The 18,235-nt window shown below is 32.0% G+C and overlaps 1 protein-coding gene across 3 annotated transcripts in view; it reads left to right on the top strand.

Moving 5' to 3' along the window:
• Positions 1–18,235, top strand: part of LOC110038501 (BRCA1-A complex subunit BRE) — a 67,182-nt gene that overhangs the window by 21,935 nt on the left and 27,012 nt on the right. For all 3 annotated transcript variants that reach the window (XR_002295431.1, XR_002295432.1, XM_020743366.1), the window contains exons 7-8: positions 11,814–11,941; positions 12,078–12,126. Coding sequence is in view for 1 of the 3 variants with exons in the window: in XM_020743366.1 (XP_020599025.1) it covers positions 11,814–11,941; positions 12,078–12,126 (177 nt within the window). In the remaining 2 variants the exon portion in view is untranslated. The remainder of the gene's footprint in view (positions 1–11,813; positions 11,942–12,077; positions 12,127–18,235) is intronic.

Here is an 18,235-nt window from a genome sequence, read left to right as displayed (position 1 = left end):
TATTTAAAAAAGGCTAAATTTTATTATTTTTAAAAATTATTTTGGTAGTATAGTTATAAATAAATAAATAAAGGTGTTAGATATGTAAATACATAGGATTTGGATGATATGTATGTAAATGTCCCTAAAATAAGCAGTTCGAGCAACCCATACTTACCACATTTAATTTGTATTGGCTTGAATAAATTAAACCCCAGATAAAAGAGGGATTATTTTTAGGAAGATTTGCATACATATCACTCAATTCTTATGTATTTACATAGGAATTAGATGGTATGTATGTAAATGCAACGTGCATAGGCACCCAAAAATAACCTGTGGGGTGCATAACTTCACATGCATTTTGTACCATATTTGCCAGACCAATTCATCATGATTCTGAAAGATTGAAATAAGCTAACATTCTAATCAAACTTAAACATTTCTAATTGTATGCAAAAATATTTATCCTATGCGTGGAAATATTTATTCTTTGTAACCACACCTGCCTGCTTATCTGGGCTGGGCTCATATCGACCCATTCGTACCAAGCCAAGAAGAAGGAAACTGTGCAAGTAGCTCCCCGCAACGGGAAATGATTGGAATAATGGGGAGGAACCCTTCATTTCGCAAACAAAAATGTCACCTTATTTAGTCCCATATCTGGAATGACGAGAAACATTTGTGAGAAAATCCTTTTAAAAGCAGAAACTAAGCATTCCCCTAGCGAGAAAAATTTGAACCGTGAAAATGAAGCGACCAAACTGCGTTCACTTAAAATAATTAAATTTTTAAATTTAGTAACAATAATTTAAGTAACCAAATTCTTTAATTCCATAAGGTAAGTGAGAAATTCCAACTGAGCGCGAGCTGAGTTTCAACAAATGAGCTTGAATAAAACTAAACAAAAATTGGCTATTAAAGAGCTAATTCAAGCACGAGTCGAACACGAAAAAAAAATATGAATAAGCCGAACACGAACATGCCTTATGCTTGCTCAAGTTCGACTCGCTTACACCACTTCTTCGTGACTTAAAATATGTGATTAAATCATATTTCATTATTTGTAATTTTCATGTAGTGGATTTGTGTAAGGTGATGGTACTATTGAGATGTATCGTGGTCTGTAATTGTTTGCTCAAAGAAAAGAATCCCATTGGTAGATAAATTCTGCCTTCAAGTTGCATTTCTGAGTATAGTTGAAATTCTGTCAATCTTGTTTCTAATTATAAGTCTATTTTAGTTGAAAGTCATGTTATGATATTGTCACATTGGTCATCCTAATTTTTCATGCATTGAAAACATGTTTCGACCTTTTTTATCAATAAAAAGCCCAATTTCTAACAATATGAATTTGCAACTTGCAAAACATATTAGACATGTATACCTTAAACTGCAATGCAAACCTTCACATTCTTTTATTATAATTCATAGTGGTATTTGAGTACTCTCAAAAGTAAAAGATATAAATGGGGCATAATGGTATATATCATTCATAGATAATCATAAAAAAAAAAAAAACAATGTGAATATTTCTTATGAAAGAAAAATCCGAAACAACCACTATATTTTAATGCTTTCATTTCATGATCTTCACTACTTGCGATGCAAAATTCAAGTTCTTAAAATATACAATGTTAACAAATATTTTAATTTCATTCATGGTCATTTTTTCAAATTCTAAGCATGACATCATTCATATAAATTCTTATGTGGATACTTTTGAAGAAAATTTAGTTACTGAGAGAAAGAATAGACATTTTACTTGAGGTGGCCCGTTCCTTTATGTTCTTTGATCATGTGCCTAAACAATTTTGGGAGAAGTCATGTTCAAAGCCATATATCTCATCAATAGGATGCCTAATGGAGTACTAAAATTTCAAATTCTTCGAAATATTCTCATTTAATCTTATCAACATATCCGCTTTTTGTCTCTGACATACCATTAAAGGTTTTTGGCTGTTTCACCTTTTTTCTTAATTGCATGAAAACATGTGTTATAAAGGGTAATTTTAGTGTATTTCTATTATATTTTATGCTTTTTGTGTTATTTTATTAGTATTTTGTGACAGGAATGCATCGTGATATGAAATCTTGGAGGATGACATAAAGTGAGCATATCATTAGCATAGCGCCACAACACCACTTTGACAGTGGCCCAACGCTGGACTCGACGCTCTAGCATTACGAATGCAGTGCCCAAGTGCCCAAAGGAATATTTTTTTACTAGGAACTCGAGAGCATAGAATCATGACATTAGGAATGCAGTGCCCCTAGCTCCCATAGGGTCGTTTTTCCCTGGAAAACTGATGGTTTTGACGAGGATTGGACACAAATTTTTATATAAAGGAGTATTTGGGAGTGTTGGGGAACTTTTGGCAGGATGTGTGTGTTAGTGGGCAAGGGAGGAACAAAGATGTACGGGAGTAATTGGAAGGATTTTTGGAGGGGATTGAGAAGATTTCAAGCAAATATCATATCTTATGTTTTCTTTAACCATATGTAGTGAATATGTTATTGTGTGAACTTTGTGCTTTTCATTATTTTCAATTTGTTAGTTGAATGTTAAAACTTATTGTGATCTATTTTGAACAAAAAATTAGTGAAATAACTAAGTTAACACACATTTCTTTGCCGGGAATATATATATACACACATTTCTTATATATATATATATATTCCCGGCAAAGAAATGTGTGTATATATATATTCCCGGCAAAGAAATGTGTGTTAACTTAGATTACATAAGGATTTTCTCAAAAAAAAGTTCATCACAATTGAGGGCAATCATAGGAAATTGCTCAAATGGACCCCTGATTTTGATCTCAGTCAAGAACCCCCAATTGCATCTATCTGACTCTCATTACTTGAATTTAAGCTTCAATTCTTTGACTTATCTATCTTATATGCAATTGGGACTATCCTTAAAAAACTTTTGCAGGTAAACTTACCTACATTTCATTTCTCAAGACCCTTTATTGCAAGGATTTTGATTGAACGAAATATTACACTATCAGATATAAAAGAAGTCTGGCTTGGATCTGCTCACAATAGTCATTGGCAAAAAATTATTATGGAACAAAAATCTTATTATTGCAAGTAATGGTTATTGGCAAAAAATCATTGTGGAACAAAAAACTTACAACTGCAAGTACTGCAATATATTTGAACACCCGCAAGAGAAATGTTTCAGATTGTACCAACAGTTGAGAACCAATAGTCAAAAGTAGGAACATGCTGTCAGTGCACCCCATGTGCCTGAACGCGCTCTAAGCAAACATGATGACAGCCAACCTGAGGAGGGAATCAACAAAAGACAGGAGTTGGTTTCTGCTCTTGAGATTCTTTCTCCTGACCATACTACAATGGATAATGTTCAGACCTAAAATCAGGATAGTCCCGTAGCTCATATTAACCATAAGACAGAAGTTAGTATCTACCCCTGGTATCTCTTCTCCTGACCATACTACAACGGATAATATTCTAACTAAAAATCAGGATAGTCCCGCAACTCTAGTCCCGTAGCTCATATTAAGGAAGCATCAGGTGCAGAGGTGACAATTTACACTTCACTTACACAGGAACCTATCTCTGTGACAACGACTGCCTTTCCTTCTACTGCAGTTTTAATGGTTCTAACATCAAATCAGACTGAGGATCACATGAGTTATTACACTTCTCGACGAAAGAAGAAGACTGGGGGACACTCCAGCTTGGAAACTTAATGAATGATACTTTGGTTACTCTGTCTTCAGATGAATAATGACAAATTTACACTTCTCGGTAGAAGAAGGCTGGTGGCACACTCCAACTTGGAAACTTAATGTATGATATTTTGGTTACTCCTGACAATGACACAACTCTTCAAAGTTTGTTATCTGGCTCCGCTCCTAAAACTAGAGGAAGTGGCAAGACTAAACTGGCTCGTCTTTAGGTACTTGTTTGTTTTCTGCATGTTTTAATTCTATAATATTTTATTGAGTCTATCTGTATCTTTTTGTTGGGTTATTATTGTACTTGTATCATATGGGTATGATGATGCTTTTTTTGGGCTCTTCTCATACAACCTTTCTGTATCATATCTTTTTGTTGGGGTATTATTGTATTTGGTATCATATTGGCAGGGTGTCCCAATTGGCCTCTCTCATATAACATTTTTGTATCTTTTCTATTTCAATAAAATCAACCCTTGAGCTTTTCATTATATATATATTGTTAAAATGTAATCGATTGGGAAAAATAGAATCTTGGAAGTTTTTATATGGTTTATGAAACTAAATTATAATAAGAAAAATTTAACCTTTCTTAATATCTAGGAAGAGAATAATGAGTTTTTTTTGTTCTCGCTTGTCAACTTCATTAGGAAACTTAAATTGGATCTAAACTTACACACATCACTAACTTGAATAAGTTTTCTTCTAAAAACCCAAAAAAGAAAAAAAAAATATTTTACTTTCTATAGATTTTAGGATTTTTAAAAAACACCTTTGAAATTGTCTTCATTGGATAAAATAAGTTGATTATTAGGCTAACAACTTAATTTAAGAATCGAGATCTCTATGAGATTGATACTTGGACTCATAATCAACGTACTACTTGATTGACACGTGGCGTGAAACGTGTGTTCTTTTACAATCAGGTCAACATCAACCAACAACACCACAACAAACTTAATCCTAAATTTTTCAGATGCATTTTTCATAGTTACTCCTATAAAAAGGTTTAAGTGATACTCTCTAATCACTAGAAAAAATATGCAACTTCATGGTGTCACTTTCTTTGAGAATTAATCACTAGATAAAATATGCAACTTCATGGTGTCACCTTCTTTGAGAATTAATTTTATTTTCCCAAATTCAAAATTCAGGGGGAGACTCGAGGGAATATCGGATTTGGGATCTTCTCCAAGATACTAAATTATTTTTCCTTCAAATTAACCAATCCTACCACTTAATAGCTCCACTTGAATAACCAAACTCTCACTGAAACAATCTCAATTGTCTCTACTCTACCTCAACTTGACATCAATGATAAAAAACGTCGCATCTATACTAGAAGAAGAAGGATCATTGAGCATGTAAATGACACTTGCATACTCCCAACCCCCCTGCATCTAATAATCATAATGGTATAGATTCTTTTTTTCATGACATTCTTGTATATTGTTTGATGATTCTAATCAACCAATTGCACACAAGAATGATGTCTGATGGTGCAATGGTCATCTAGTAAAAAATATGCAGCTTATGGGATGTAGTTATCATTTTATAGAGCTTTTGTGATAAACCTAGATAGTGTGCAGGTTTACAACTCCATCTAAGAGGTTCTAAAAGTTCCATTATGGAAATAGGCTATTGACAACTAAATTCTGGCTCTCAAAAATAGTTGCACATGGGCACTCACATAGTTATCTCGTGAAAAAATTCTTATAGCCTACAAATGGATATTCAAGGTTAAATATAAAGAAGATGAAAGTGTATCGAGATTTAAAGCTAGACTAGTAGCCAATGTCTTCACATAGCCATATGAGATTGGCTACCAAGAAACCCTTGTGCCTGTTGCCAATCTCAAATATTCAGGTTCTTCTCTCTCTCGTACAACAAATCAAGATTGGCACCAACTTGAGGTCAAAAATGCATTCTTGAATGGAGATCTTGATGAAGTTTACATGACTATATCTCCAGGCTTGAAAAATAGGTCGAACAACATATTGGGTTACAAGTTGAAGAAGCCCTTGTATGGCTTGAAGCAATCTCCTCGTACTTGATTTGTCAGTTTTGCTAAAATCGTGATTACGAATGGATATCATCAATGTTAAGCTAATCATACATTGTATAGTAAATCCAATCTTAGAGACAAAATTATTATTCTTATAGTATGTAGATGATATTATCTTAACATGTGATGATTTATAGGAAATTATCATACTAAAAAAGATGCATGACTAAGAGAGAATTGTTATATCTCAAAGAAAGTACATCTGAGACCTATTAAATGAAACTGGCTTGCTTAGGTATAAACTTGCTGACGCATCGATAGATCCAATAAAAAACTAAACAGAAGTGAAGAAAGCTGTTTGGTTGATAATGGAAGATATTAAAGTTTTGTGGGTAAACTAATCTACCTATCATACACAATATCAGATATTGCATACTCAATGTAGCTAGCCAACGCATGAAGGAATTTATTCTCTAGTCAAAATCTTGTGCACCATTATAAAACAAAACACGTTGAGATTGATTGACACTTTATCGTAGAAAAGGGTAACAATAGAATTGTTCGGCTAAGTTATGCTGCAACAAGACCTCAGATTGTTGATATTCTTAGCAAAGCACTATCGGGGGTCAACCGTGATAAATTGAACTCTAAACTTGGTTTTGTATAATATATACAATCCAACTTGAGTGAGAGTGTAGGAAGTAGAGACCCGTGTTCTCTATTAGAAATGAATTTATTTTCTTTAGTCAAAATATATTTCAATATTTGGTTTTTTCTTTTCTAGATTTTGCTTATTTTTCTGTTTTACTATTTTAATGAGATTCTTAATTCAAAGGGATCCCAATTTTCTATTTTCTTGACTGATATGCATGCCACTTTATTACATATATTCGGTTGTACTTCATTTTCTTTGTAGAATAAAATCTTTCTTAGAATTCTTTACTCGCCTTATTGTAATCGCTTGCATTATTGATTTTTGAGAAGAGACTTTCGAGAAGAGCAAGGAGTGCTCTACATTTTGTGGACTGATATGCATGCCACTTTATTAAATATATTAGGGTGTACTTCATTATCAATGTAGAAATATGTCAGAATTCTTTACTAACCTTATTGTATTTGCTTGCATTATTGATTTTAGAGGAGCAAGGAGCGCTCTATATATAAAAGCTGGTTGAATACATGATACAATTTTGATATTACTATTTTGATGTAAATGATATAAAAGCAGGAGTCCTTTTAAACCTTCAATGGGGTAAACTGATACATGATTATGATTATTATACATGATTCTTTTGAATGTAGACAATGTAGTCATGTTAATAAAAGTTAGTGTTCTTTTATTTTCATAATTAATGATAATTAATGAATTTAGTGGCTTTGTGTGTATGTGTAAATTTAGAAAGATTATCTTTAATAGATCCTAGATGTTTGAGTGTAACTTATTATGAATGTTTTGAATTGAAAACTTACTGAATGATCAGATAGCGGTTCTTGTTTTTGCTGCATCCCAAATTAATGTGGTTTTTTAGTGGAAGAGTTGTATTGGGTTGTGGCATGGCACTAGGGGCTTTACATATACATCTCCCAATTGCATTAAAAAACAGTTGACCGGGCTATACTGATCATCCAATACACTTTTATATTATTTAATTATTGAAATTCTCTTTTTTTCAGTTATCCAATACAGTATTTTATGCCATTTGATTTTTCATTATTTTTTTAGTTTTCCATCTCTCTCTCTACTATCTCTATTTTTGGGAGTGATTAGGTAGCACTTCTATCCTCACTTGAGGTGTACAATGAATATTAGAGTGAGGTTCTTTTTGATTGCCATACCTAACATTTTGTTTAATCCCTTTTAAAGTTAATCTTGTTTCATGCTGTTGAGTTTTCATTATTAAATTTCATCTATATGTGTCTTCGGCTTTCACTTAGTGACTGAAAGCTATACATAAATTCATGGCAATGACTACTTGGAGACAGTCCGTAGTTTATGTTTTCTTCTCTCTGCGACCATCAATCAAAAGTGGATCTTGTCATAAATTGATATTAGCAATACTTTTATTTATGGAGAACTATTCAAAGTTGTTTAGATGGAGCAAACATTGAGATATGCTGCTCCTTGGGAAAACATGTATGTAAGCTTCAAAAAGTTATATATGGGTTAAAATAAAATTCCATGCTTGGTTTGATAAACTCTACAAGGTCTCTGTTGATATTTGTCTTCAGAATTTGGCTGATAACTTTATCTTTTTTCACAACTCATCCTTTAGTACAATAATCTTCACATGTCTATTGGTGGCATTCCTCTCTTGGGTAATGTTGCTTCTAGCATTGAGGATATAAATCATCTTTAGTAGACGTTTTCCACAACACTTTTAATAGATAATTTCCACCAAAAAATTGGGACATCTAAAATAAATTCTTAGCAGTTTGTTTATAGTTAATAAGATATTTATCTCGCTCTAAAAAATTATGCTATGTCTACTAGAGTAAATTGGGTGTCTCAAATACAAACTGACTCTCCAATGGATATCTTGTAGATATCCAATGATGATGAAAACTTTGAAGATACTTCTCACTTTTGATATCAGGTTAGCAAACTTATTTATCTAATTGTCACTAGTTATGCTATATCTTTTTGTTATCATTTTAGTTATTCAGCATGAACATAACCTGAAGAAGAAACATTGAGATGTCATTTGAATAATTTAAAATGTATCAAATATCGCTATAAAAGGTTTCAGTTTGTAAAAAAAAAAAAAAATTAAAGTTTGAAGCTATAAAAGGTTTCAGTTTGTGTAAAAAAAAAAAAAAATTAAAGTTTGAAGCTTATTCTGAATCCCACTCTGCTAGATCCAATTATGAGTGAAAGTTTGCTTTATAATATTATGTTTTTAGGGTAGGTAATCTTGTTTCTTAGATTTAAGGAAATTGATTTTACTAGGTCCAACATTGATATTGAATACAGAGCCATGCTCTCTTCGATTACAAAGTAATATGGATCAAAACTCTAATAGAAGAATTTAATTTCTATTTGACACAATTCATGATTTTTAAATGTGACGATCATATCTCAATTTACTTTTTTAGAAATCCTATCCTTTATAAAAGAATAAACCAAATTGATATTGATTGTATCTTTATTAGATATGTGTCCTAGCAGAGAAAATCTGTAGTCTTCTCTACTCTAATGAAGGACAACTAGTCTATATTTTTACGAGAGGCTCTGGGACTGTTAACTATAGAAATATCTTACACTAGTTTTAAAATATAGGCTAGTTTAACCATATTTTTATGAAGAGCAAATAGTAAGATATTTTTTAAAATTAAAAACCTATTAGTTTACTCTATTTGCTTTTATTTTCTATATCCCATTGAAAAATATCTCCTTTGCTATTTTCTTCATGTTTTGTTCATTGTATCTGCTTGTATATGGCCACCTGTATTTATCTTGAATGAATAATAAGATCTAATCATTTCCATTGTTGTTATTGTTATACATTATTACTCATTGAATAAGCTAATAGTAGGCGTGTAAACAAGCCGAGTCGAGCTTAAGTCATAGTGAACTCGAGCTCGACTCCTCTGTGAAACAAGAAGCTCGAGCTAGAGCTCAAGCTTGTGTAGAGCTTCAATTATGAGCTCGATCTTGGCTTAGCTCAAGAGCCCGACTCAAGAAACACTTGGTCGAAGCTGGGTTATCGGAGGAAGTAGCTACTGGAGAAGAAGGCATCGTTGAGATCGATAGTGGTAGCTTCTTGAAGGGAGCTTGCTGCTCATGAATCATGCCAACAAAAGAGAGTTAAATAAACAATGAGTATTTTATGTGCTTTTAATTTATTACTATATTTATTGCTGCTGCAACTCACCTTTCCCTTTTTTTAAATAATTTCAAACTACTCTATTTCGACATATGCTAAAATTTTTTTTTTATTTAGTTTATTAAATCTTAATTCCAAATATTTAATTTTACCGAGTAAACTTGCAAGCTCACAAGCTGAGTTTTATTTAAGTTCAAACTTGATCTCATTTAATATACAAGCTTGAGTTTGAGCTCAAGCTCGTGACTCAATAAGCTTGACTCGTAAGCTCATTAGTAAGTCGAGTTCGAGACGACTTGACTCATCCGCACGCCTAGCTAGTAGATCACTAGGAAAGAGGGATGAGTGGAATGAAGAGAGCACACAAATTGGGGTAGGTGGCTATTGCAAGGAAGAGGTGGAGGTAGGAAAAGTGGAAAACAATTGAGGAATTAGAACTTATATATTTCCTCTTGGCTTTCTAATTTTGTGGGCACCAATTTGTCCGGTTGGTAAGAGTTTTGGAAGTTGTTGCCAAGGATTTGGGTTCAACCTTGCCTACACATTAATAAACTCTGATGTTGTAGACTTTTAAATCGAAAAAAAAAAGAGCAAGGAAATGGAGAAATAGAAGTAAACAGTGTCTATGAAGGGATTCATACGCTTTAACATGTTTTTATTAGTGAACAAAGGAGGTTGTTGAGGGCAGTATATGGGAAAGAGGATAGGTAAGGTGGAATAACAATGAACACCAAATAATGACTTGTGACCACAGAAATGCTTAGAATTAGAATTTGGTATTTATGCCATATTTATTTACAAGGTTAATTACACTCCTCTAATTCCAAATCAAACCAGCTTGTTAGCTCATTATGGACTGCCCGCTTCTTTATCTTTCTTTGGATTATTGCTTATTTTATTGCACACTCTTAAAGTTGGATTTATCTACCGACACTTGATGCTCTTCTCATTAGGGAAAAATTTTGAGGAAGGGTTCATAAATCCAACTTGGAATTGGCAAATATCTAATGGTGATTTCAAAATAGTTCAAACAATTATTAGAAAGGACTTGATGCTGATTTTTTTATCTTATTTTGTCCTTTTAATTCAGCAGCACTTTTTAATTTAGTTTTAAATAATGAAAATTAAAATAAAAGAGAATTTATTTAATAGAGGGCTTAAGTTTAGTAGAACAAAAGTCTACCATTATTAGGAGATAGAGTGACGCTTAATTGTGATAGATTATGTATTTTGGATTTATTATAGGTTAGATTGAGGATATAGCTGTAGATGTAATTTCCCAAATTATGACTTGATGCTCGGCTCTTCAACGAGTTCACGAACCGAGCTTATCGAGCCACTAGCTCAAGCTCGAACTAAAATTGAGCTCTTTTATTAAACGAGCTTGAACTCCTTTATTAAATGAGCTTGAATTCGAGTTTGTCCCAACTCGGTTCATTGGCTCGCTAGTAGGCTCAATTAGCCTACAATTACTCATTTTGATACATTTTTCGGTGAGCTGCTACTGCATCCTCCTTCTCCTCCGGCCACCAATACCTTCTTCTGGGAGCTCCCGTAAAAAAAATGAATTTTTATTTCGAGCTTGTAAGCCGAGCTCGAGATTGCCATTCGAGTTTGACTTGAGCTTAAGCTCACAATTTGACAAACGAGCTAAGTTGGAGTTTATCATGGCTCTAGCTCGACTCGTTTACACTTCTACTTGGTGGTACTATGCGACAAAAGAATGTCATTAAGATTAGAATGCAAATGAAAAAAAAAAAAAAAAGCTTTCAAATAGGCCAACTATATTTTCTAATTCTGAGTTTAGTCAAGAAAGGAGGTTATAGATAAATAAGTTTAATGTGGTAGAAATTATTATGCTAAGATGAATGTGTGGTAAAATTACAAAGAATATATTAATAAATGATTTTATTATAGGTCGGGTGAGAGTAACATGTATTCATAATATGATATTGAATAATGAACATAGGTGGTTTCAACATCCACGATAAAGGGTAGAAGATGCATCAATACAATGGACACATAAAATTAATATGAAAGGATTATGAGTAATAAATTTAGATTGAACGTACTTACGATAGAAGTGGGAAAATATTTGCTAGGAATGGATAACAAATTTAATGCAACACTCATCAGGGATGAATGAAGAATGAGAATTCTTAAAACCTTCCTTAAATAATTGGAATAAGACTATTATGATGATTAGTTCTTACCGACAGTTCTCATCCTTTTTTTATCTGATTTATTGATGTTATCATTTCTTTTGGTATTCTTATAGCATTAATCATGCAGGTTGTGTTTCCTGTTTCTAGAAGTTATTCTATTGCTCCTGCACCACGCATAAAGCTTGTGTCTACTTCACAGTTGAAGGACTTATTGTCAGTTGATGATGTAAAGCTTCCTTCTTGGGTTGATGGAATGTAAGCCATTTTCTCAGGCTAAATGCTTCTATTAATCAAACATTTTGTGCACTCTTCTATGAAGTTTTGTGACTAACTCCTTCACTGTCATTGGCTTTTTTTATTCACGAACTTCTATATTTTTTCAAATATATAGGTGTATGGCTGAATACCTTCCTTCTCTGGAAGACACTCTTGGCTTACAGGTTAGTTACTTTTGGCATGTACTGGGAACTATATTTTGTTTCTTCTGTTTTCTCTACTCATCGCCTCTTTAGCTTTACAATTAAGGGTTTTATTTTCTATGATTTGTAAATTTTTTATTTGCCTCCAATATGTTGACTGCACCTCGGAGAAATGTTACTAAAAACACGCAAAAGTATTTGTTTTAGAGCTAGCTGCTATTGTTTTGGTTGATTGAACCTTTCCATGCATATTGGTGTTAGGAAGATATATCATAACATGGTAGACTACTTCAGCTCTGCATAGTGACATTGATTGCCGTTTGTGCAACATTGATGCTCAGGTCACTTTAAATTGTGTTATGATTGATTTAGCTAGAAAAGTTTTGTATGTGGAATCATTCTCAGTTCATTTTTCTATGTCCATAAACCCTTATTGCTTGTTCCCTGTGCCAAAACCAATTTCCAGTGCTATGTTGCTCTTATTCTATCCTCTATGTTCGTAGGGTCAGCCAATTTCAAGCTTTTTTTGGCTGCATCTCTCTTCCTTGACATCTTTTTTTGTGGCGCTGAACCAGGTGACTTTTGCTGGAAATAAATGGGTTCTTACATGGACCAGTAAGATTTTTTATTCCCACACCCGCTCAACTTGTTGGCTGGTATCTTCTCTTTCTGGCTTTTTTATTCAGGCCTGCCAGCTTCCTAATGAGGCTATGGTGTTAGTGCTTGACCAGACCTCACCTTCCCAAACTCACTCATTGCTTTAGTTTGCTCACCTCTTTTGCTCTCAGTTTGCCGCATGGATCCCCTTGCCTTGTTTGCACTGGTTCAATTGAACTGGTGCTAGCTGGTTCATTCAACTTTTTTTAAAATAAAAAAAAGGGCTTTACATTATGGGATGACCACTATTGAACATTTTGAATTATTAGGGAAAGCACTAGTCCTTGAGTAGCGCCTGCTTCACTCCTAAAAAAGATGAAATTGAAGAATGTGCGTAGATAATCAAACAATTAATTAGATAATAGTTAAGCATCAAATTTTAATATCAATATTAGATGATGTGCTTTACATTATGACTGATGATATGTTTTTCTAGAAAATTTATTCGATAAGTTGTTTATTGCTTAGGAAGGTTGGACAAAATGGGTGGAAAATAAAATTTGAGGCAAATGATGGTTTATATTAATGGCTAATGATACCTAATATTAAAGAATACCCTAAGTGTGTTCATGAGGATTATGAATTATGTTTTGAGAACTTTTACTGAAAATTTTCAGGTCTTATGCTTTGAGGATAATTAGATTCATAGGAAATCAAGGAATGCACATTCAATACATTTTCAGAAAATCTTTCAAAAGTTACAATTCAAAAAGTTATATTTGAATTTGAAAAAAATGCTGCTTTGTCATTTTATCCATATATTTTTGGGGCTTGTAGTGCTGTTGAAGGATTATTTGTTGATCTGGACATGTTTAAAGCAATTAGAAATTGGTCATCTATTAATATCCATGATATTTAGAGTTGACATAATTTGGCTATCTTGTATTGTTGATTTATCAAATATTTAGTATTTTAAATCACTAGTCATCTTAAAAATGGAGAATTCAAATGGATGAATTGTTTTGAAAACGTTTTTAATGGCATCAATTAGGCACTTACTAATGCGTATTAGTTAAGATTTTGACTGTTTGAATTTTAATAAAGATTTTGAGATTTTATTTGTTGTATATATTTATAGGAAATTAAGTTGGAATGGACACCCAATGGTTATTTTAGTAAAACATTAAATGAGGAAAATAAGAGTATTCTAATTATGATAGAATGTTTTATATTGATGTTCATTAACTTCAATATTGGAGACATTATTTATCATCCAAGTAATTTATTCTATGTTCAAATCTTTAGGCTTTTACATTTTTGAACTTGTAAGAGAAACTAAGTCATAGAATTTCCAAATATGTTCAATTTTAACAGGAATATATGTTATGTTAAAACATCACATTGGAATATATTCATAGACACCTTATGTAGGGTGGCTATCAATTTGCTCACGATATAATTTAAGGTTATGAGTTTCAAGAGCATTATGAAGAACTAGACAAATCGAATGAATTTGAATGAATTACTTAACAATTTAGTTGGCACCTCACCTATGCTTAATAAGGATTTCATGATTAATGGTAATGTTTTTTTTGGAAGGAATTCGAGTTTAATTCCTTGATTCATATTTATAAAATTCTCTTTTATTGGAACTATATGCCAGAGGTTCTGTAAGACATTTTGTATGTGATAAAATGTGGCAATGACTCTAGATAGATGATATTAACTGGGTTTAAAAATGATATATTGTGCACATCATATCACAACGTAGAAAATGTCAAACAATTACGATGAAAATGACACTATATTGGGTTTTATATAACTTTACCAATTTCATTTAAACCCTAGGAAGGATGATAGCTTGAATTTTGTATTAGGATTATCATGAACATAACTAAACACAATTCTTTGTAGTGGTTTATTACTTTTCAAGGCTCATTTTCTTTCATGTATCCCTCATGGCAAAAGTGCCTTTTAATGAAGTGATTAAGCTGCATGGGTTTTCTAAGATAATTGTTATACATTTAGAAATTATGTGTGTTTTTTTTTGTAGTACTCTATGTCAATTAATGATCCCAAGTAAATTTTCAAATGCCTATAACTTACATATCGATGGCCAAATTGAAGTAGTTAAGAGGAGTCTGCATGTTATTATGTTTTTTTGACTATAGAGCACATATATGAGTTGTATTTGATGCTACTAATATCCAAGTTTGCATATAGATTCGTTAATATGTCTATAAGCATGATATCATTTTAAATTTTCACAAATTATCAACCTTGATTGCTAAACTTCTTTCGAATCTTGACCAAATGAATTTTTAGAATCGTTCGCATGGTATATGCATGATCAATATGAAGTTATTCACTCGAAACTAATGATTAATTATATCATTTATAAATCTACCATTGATGTAAGCATAATATATGCATAATTCAAAATAGGAGATAAGATAATGTTGCATCTGCTTTTGGAGATGTGTTCTACCGGAGCCTTTAATAAATTAATTGCAAGATAGGTGGAATCATCTTAAATTTTGCTGCATATTTAGACTAACACTTGCGAATTGAAAATTTAGCTAAGTACTTGTATAATTCTTACCTTCAATATATTTGATTTGATTTTATTTCATGAACTTGTTGTTTGCACATTTCTCTTTTTTTTCCTCCCCTTACAAATTCACATTCAATAGGACAATGGAGAAAAATGATTCATGTGGTTGATCCTACTTGATAGGATAAAGGCTTCCTGTTGTTGTTTTTTTTGTTGCAAATTCACGTCAAGCACCTTATCGGATAAATCTATTCAGCTTATTGAAGCTATTATGAATAATAATATTGACAATTGCTGATGATGGTATTAGAAGTATCTTATACATTGGCATGATAAGTCATCATTTGATGATTTATAGATTACACTATCATGAGCATAACAATTATGTCCATAACTACTTTGACTAATATTAAATGCTCAATTTGTTAAAGATAGAAATTTCAAGAAGGCTGTGTTTTGTTAGAAATTTGAAAGGATACCCACATTACTAACCTATTAAGTAATAATTTTTATGACTTGTATCATTTTACTTCTTTCTTTTAATTATTTTTTGTAAAGCTTGCTTATAATGTTGATTCCTAAACTATTCTAGTATTTTGAAAGGTATATTAGATCTAACCTTAGAGTGATTTTAGCTTAGTCCATTAAATTCCTATGACCAATTTTAGGAGCTTTGTTTCACTACAATAATATGAAGTGCTAATTACTTATGACTGCTATACTAATTCCTCTACATGTTTCTAAAGTTTTACCTTGTGTATGTTGTTTTTATATTTACAACTGTGAAGCATGAAAACTTTAGCATTCCTTTCGTGTCGGTGTCATATATGTGTCCAACATGAGTTAACACATGATACACTTTTAAAATTATGTCAGTCATTTCTTGTTAAACCTGGATTCTGATACGGAGTAGACACGTTAGGCTCGCCTTAGTGAAATAATCTCTCCCGTGTGCTCCACTCATGTTAGTTATCCATATCTGCATGCCCTATCTTTCTCTTCACATCATCTCTGTGCTTTTTTCACAAGTAAGATATAGCATTGAAGCTCGTTGTCTGCTCACATCTTCTGCCACTTGTGAGATGGAGCGTCAAAGTGCATCATCTTTCCATATCTTCTTTAATGAACAAGACACTATAACTTGGATGAGCGCTATTGTTGTTTGTCAACCGCTTCTGTCCCCTTCGATGATCTATTTATAGAAACCGCACACGTCGCAAGCTTTGCGTGCGTCTTGCATGTCTTCTCTTTTGGTTTGGTCTGTGTTTTCTATGCACTCGCCTTAGACTTTGTTTAATCAGCTCTGAGCCAAGTCTGCTTGAGAAAATAAAACTTGTTGAGCAGGTCATTTTAACACTTTTTCTAGTCCAATTACGAATTTAAATATTGGCCATAGCATTGTTTGTGTTCTAATTGGTTTAGCTGCCTTAATTTGACATGTTTATGTTTTTTCTTTGTTCCAACTGTTTATGTACCAAATAGAATGGGGAAAACTGACATATTTTTAATGAATTATTTTTTCATGTACATTTTAAAATTTGTATTTTTACCGTTTTTCCAAATTAAAGCCAAATATATTTTCTAATTGTTATTCTGGTGTGATTCATATTTCAAAGTTAGCAATTTGGGGTTTTTTTTTTGTGGCTAAACTTCGATTAATATATACACTTGGATGGTTTAAACTATTTTATATTAATACTCGAAGTAAATATTCTATACCAACAGTTATATAATATAACTTTATGTCCGTGGCATGCCATCTTATTTTTTTATAGTAATACTATGTCACCAAGTCCGGGCTGTGTCATATTCATGTTGCTGCGCTCATGCTTCATAGATCTATTGTTACTCGGTTCTTTTCCATATTAATGGCATATCACTTGCTAAATTCCCGCTGGTTACTTTTTCTATGTGCCAGTTAGCTTCTTCATTTATATATACATGATTTTATGTAATTGATGGGAATACTTAAACTATCAAACTTTAATATCACATAATATTACAATTTACATTAATGTTAATTGATAATTGTTAATTTTACAAACCCTAAAATTACTATCACATGCCTACACTTTGTTCTCTGATTCCAAACACCCTCATCTTCCATAAATCTTTTTCATTCTTCAAACTTCTTACACATTTCAATAGAAATATCACCTATTAAATTGCTATGCAAATGGCTTACACAGATATCTCATTTGAAAAACCTAATTTTCATTAAGAAAAAGAGACTTAATATCAATGCTTGATGTAATCTTATTAGCATATATTATATTTTTAAATTCCTAAAATTTTTATAGCTATATTTTTAATGCAATTAACCATCTTACTCTATCAAATTTTGTTCTCGTATCTTGTTTTAATTTTTTTTTAACAAATTTTATAAAAAGATTAACATATTCTCATTTTTTAAGTTGAGCTCTTATATTTTAAGATGATTGACAGCGGCTTTATATATGCTTAAAAATATAAGTATTTAATACTGCTGCTAAAAGATTTAATTCCTCAACAAATGCACCAAAAACTTAATAACAGTTATAGATTCGATAAAGATGTATGTATAAAATATTCAATAATTGTAAAGTCATACTTATCAACGTAAGTATACGTATCGCTCAAGTAATATAGGGCTCTAATGGAGTCCTAGATATCGATCCCATGGAGTAATATTAGAACTACGAACTAAGATTTTAGAAAAGCAATACTTAATCGCAACAATGGAATTCAAATTGCTTATCTATCAGTCATAGACAATTGAAATAAATATATAATTTTAATAACTCTTAAATAACTAATTATACTAATAAAATTTTTAATGTGATATTCAATATATAAGAAAACATTCTTCTTCTTGTCAAGAAATTATAGTGAATGGATAAAGTGAATCAGTTCAAATTGTGTTGTGCCAAATAAGAGCATACATATTATTCACCCTTTGGTCCAGACATAAAGAACATTGGCTAATCCTACGCTTGTTTA

Source organism: Phalaenopsis equestris, unplaced genomic scaffold, assembly GCF_001263595.1.
Source record: "Phalaenopsis equestris unplaced genomic scaffold, ASM126359v1 Scaffold232974, whole genome shotgun sequence".
Lineage (NCBI taxonomy): Eukaryota > Viridiplantae > Streptophyta > Magnoliopsida > Asparagales > Orchidaceae > Phalaenopsis > Phalaenopsis equestris.
Note: the sequence above shows the minus strand (reverse complement) of the source record. Positions and strands in the feature narration are given on the sequence as shown.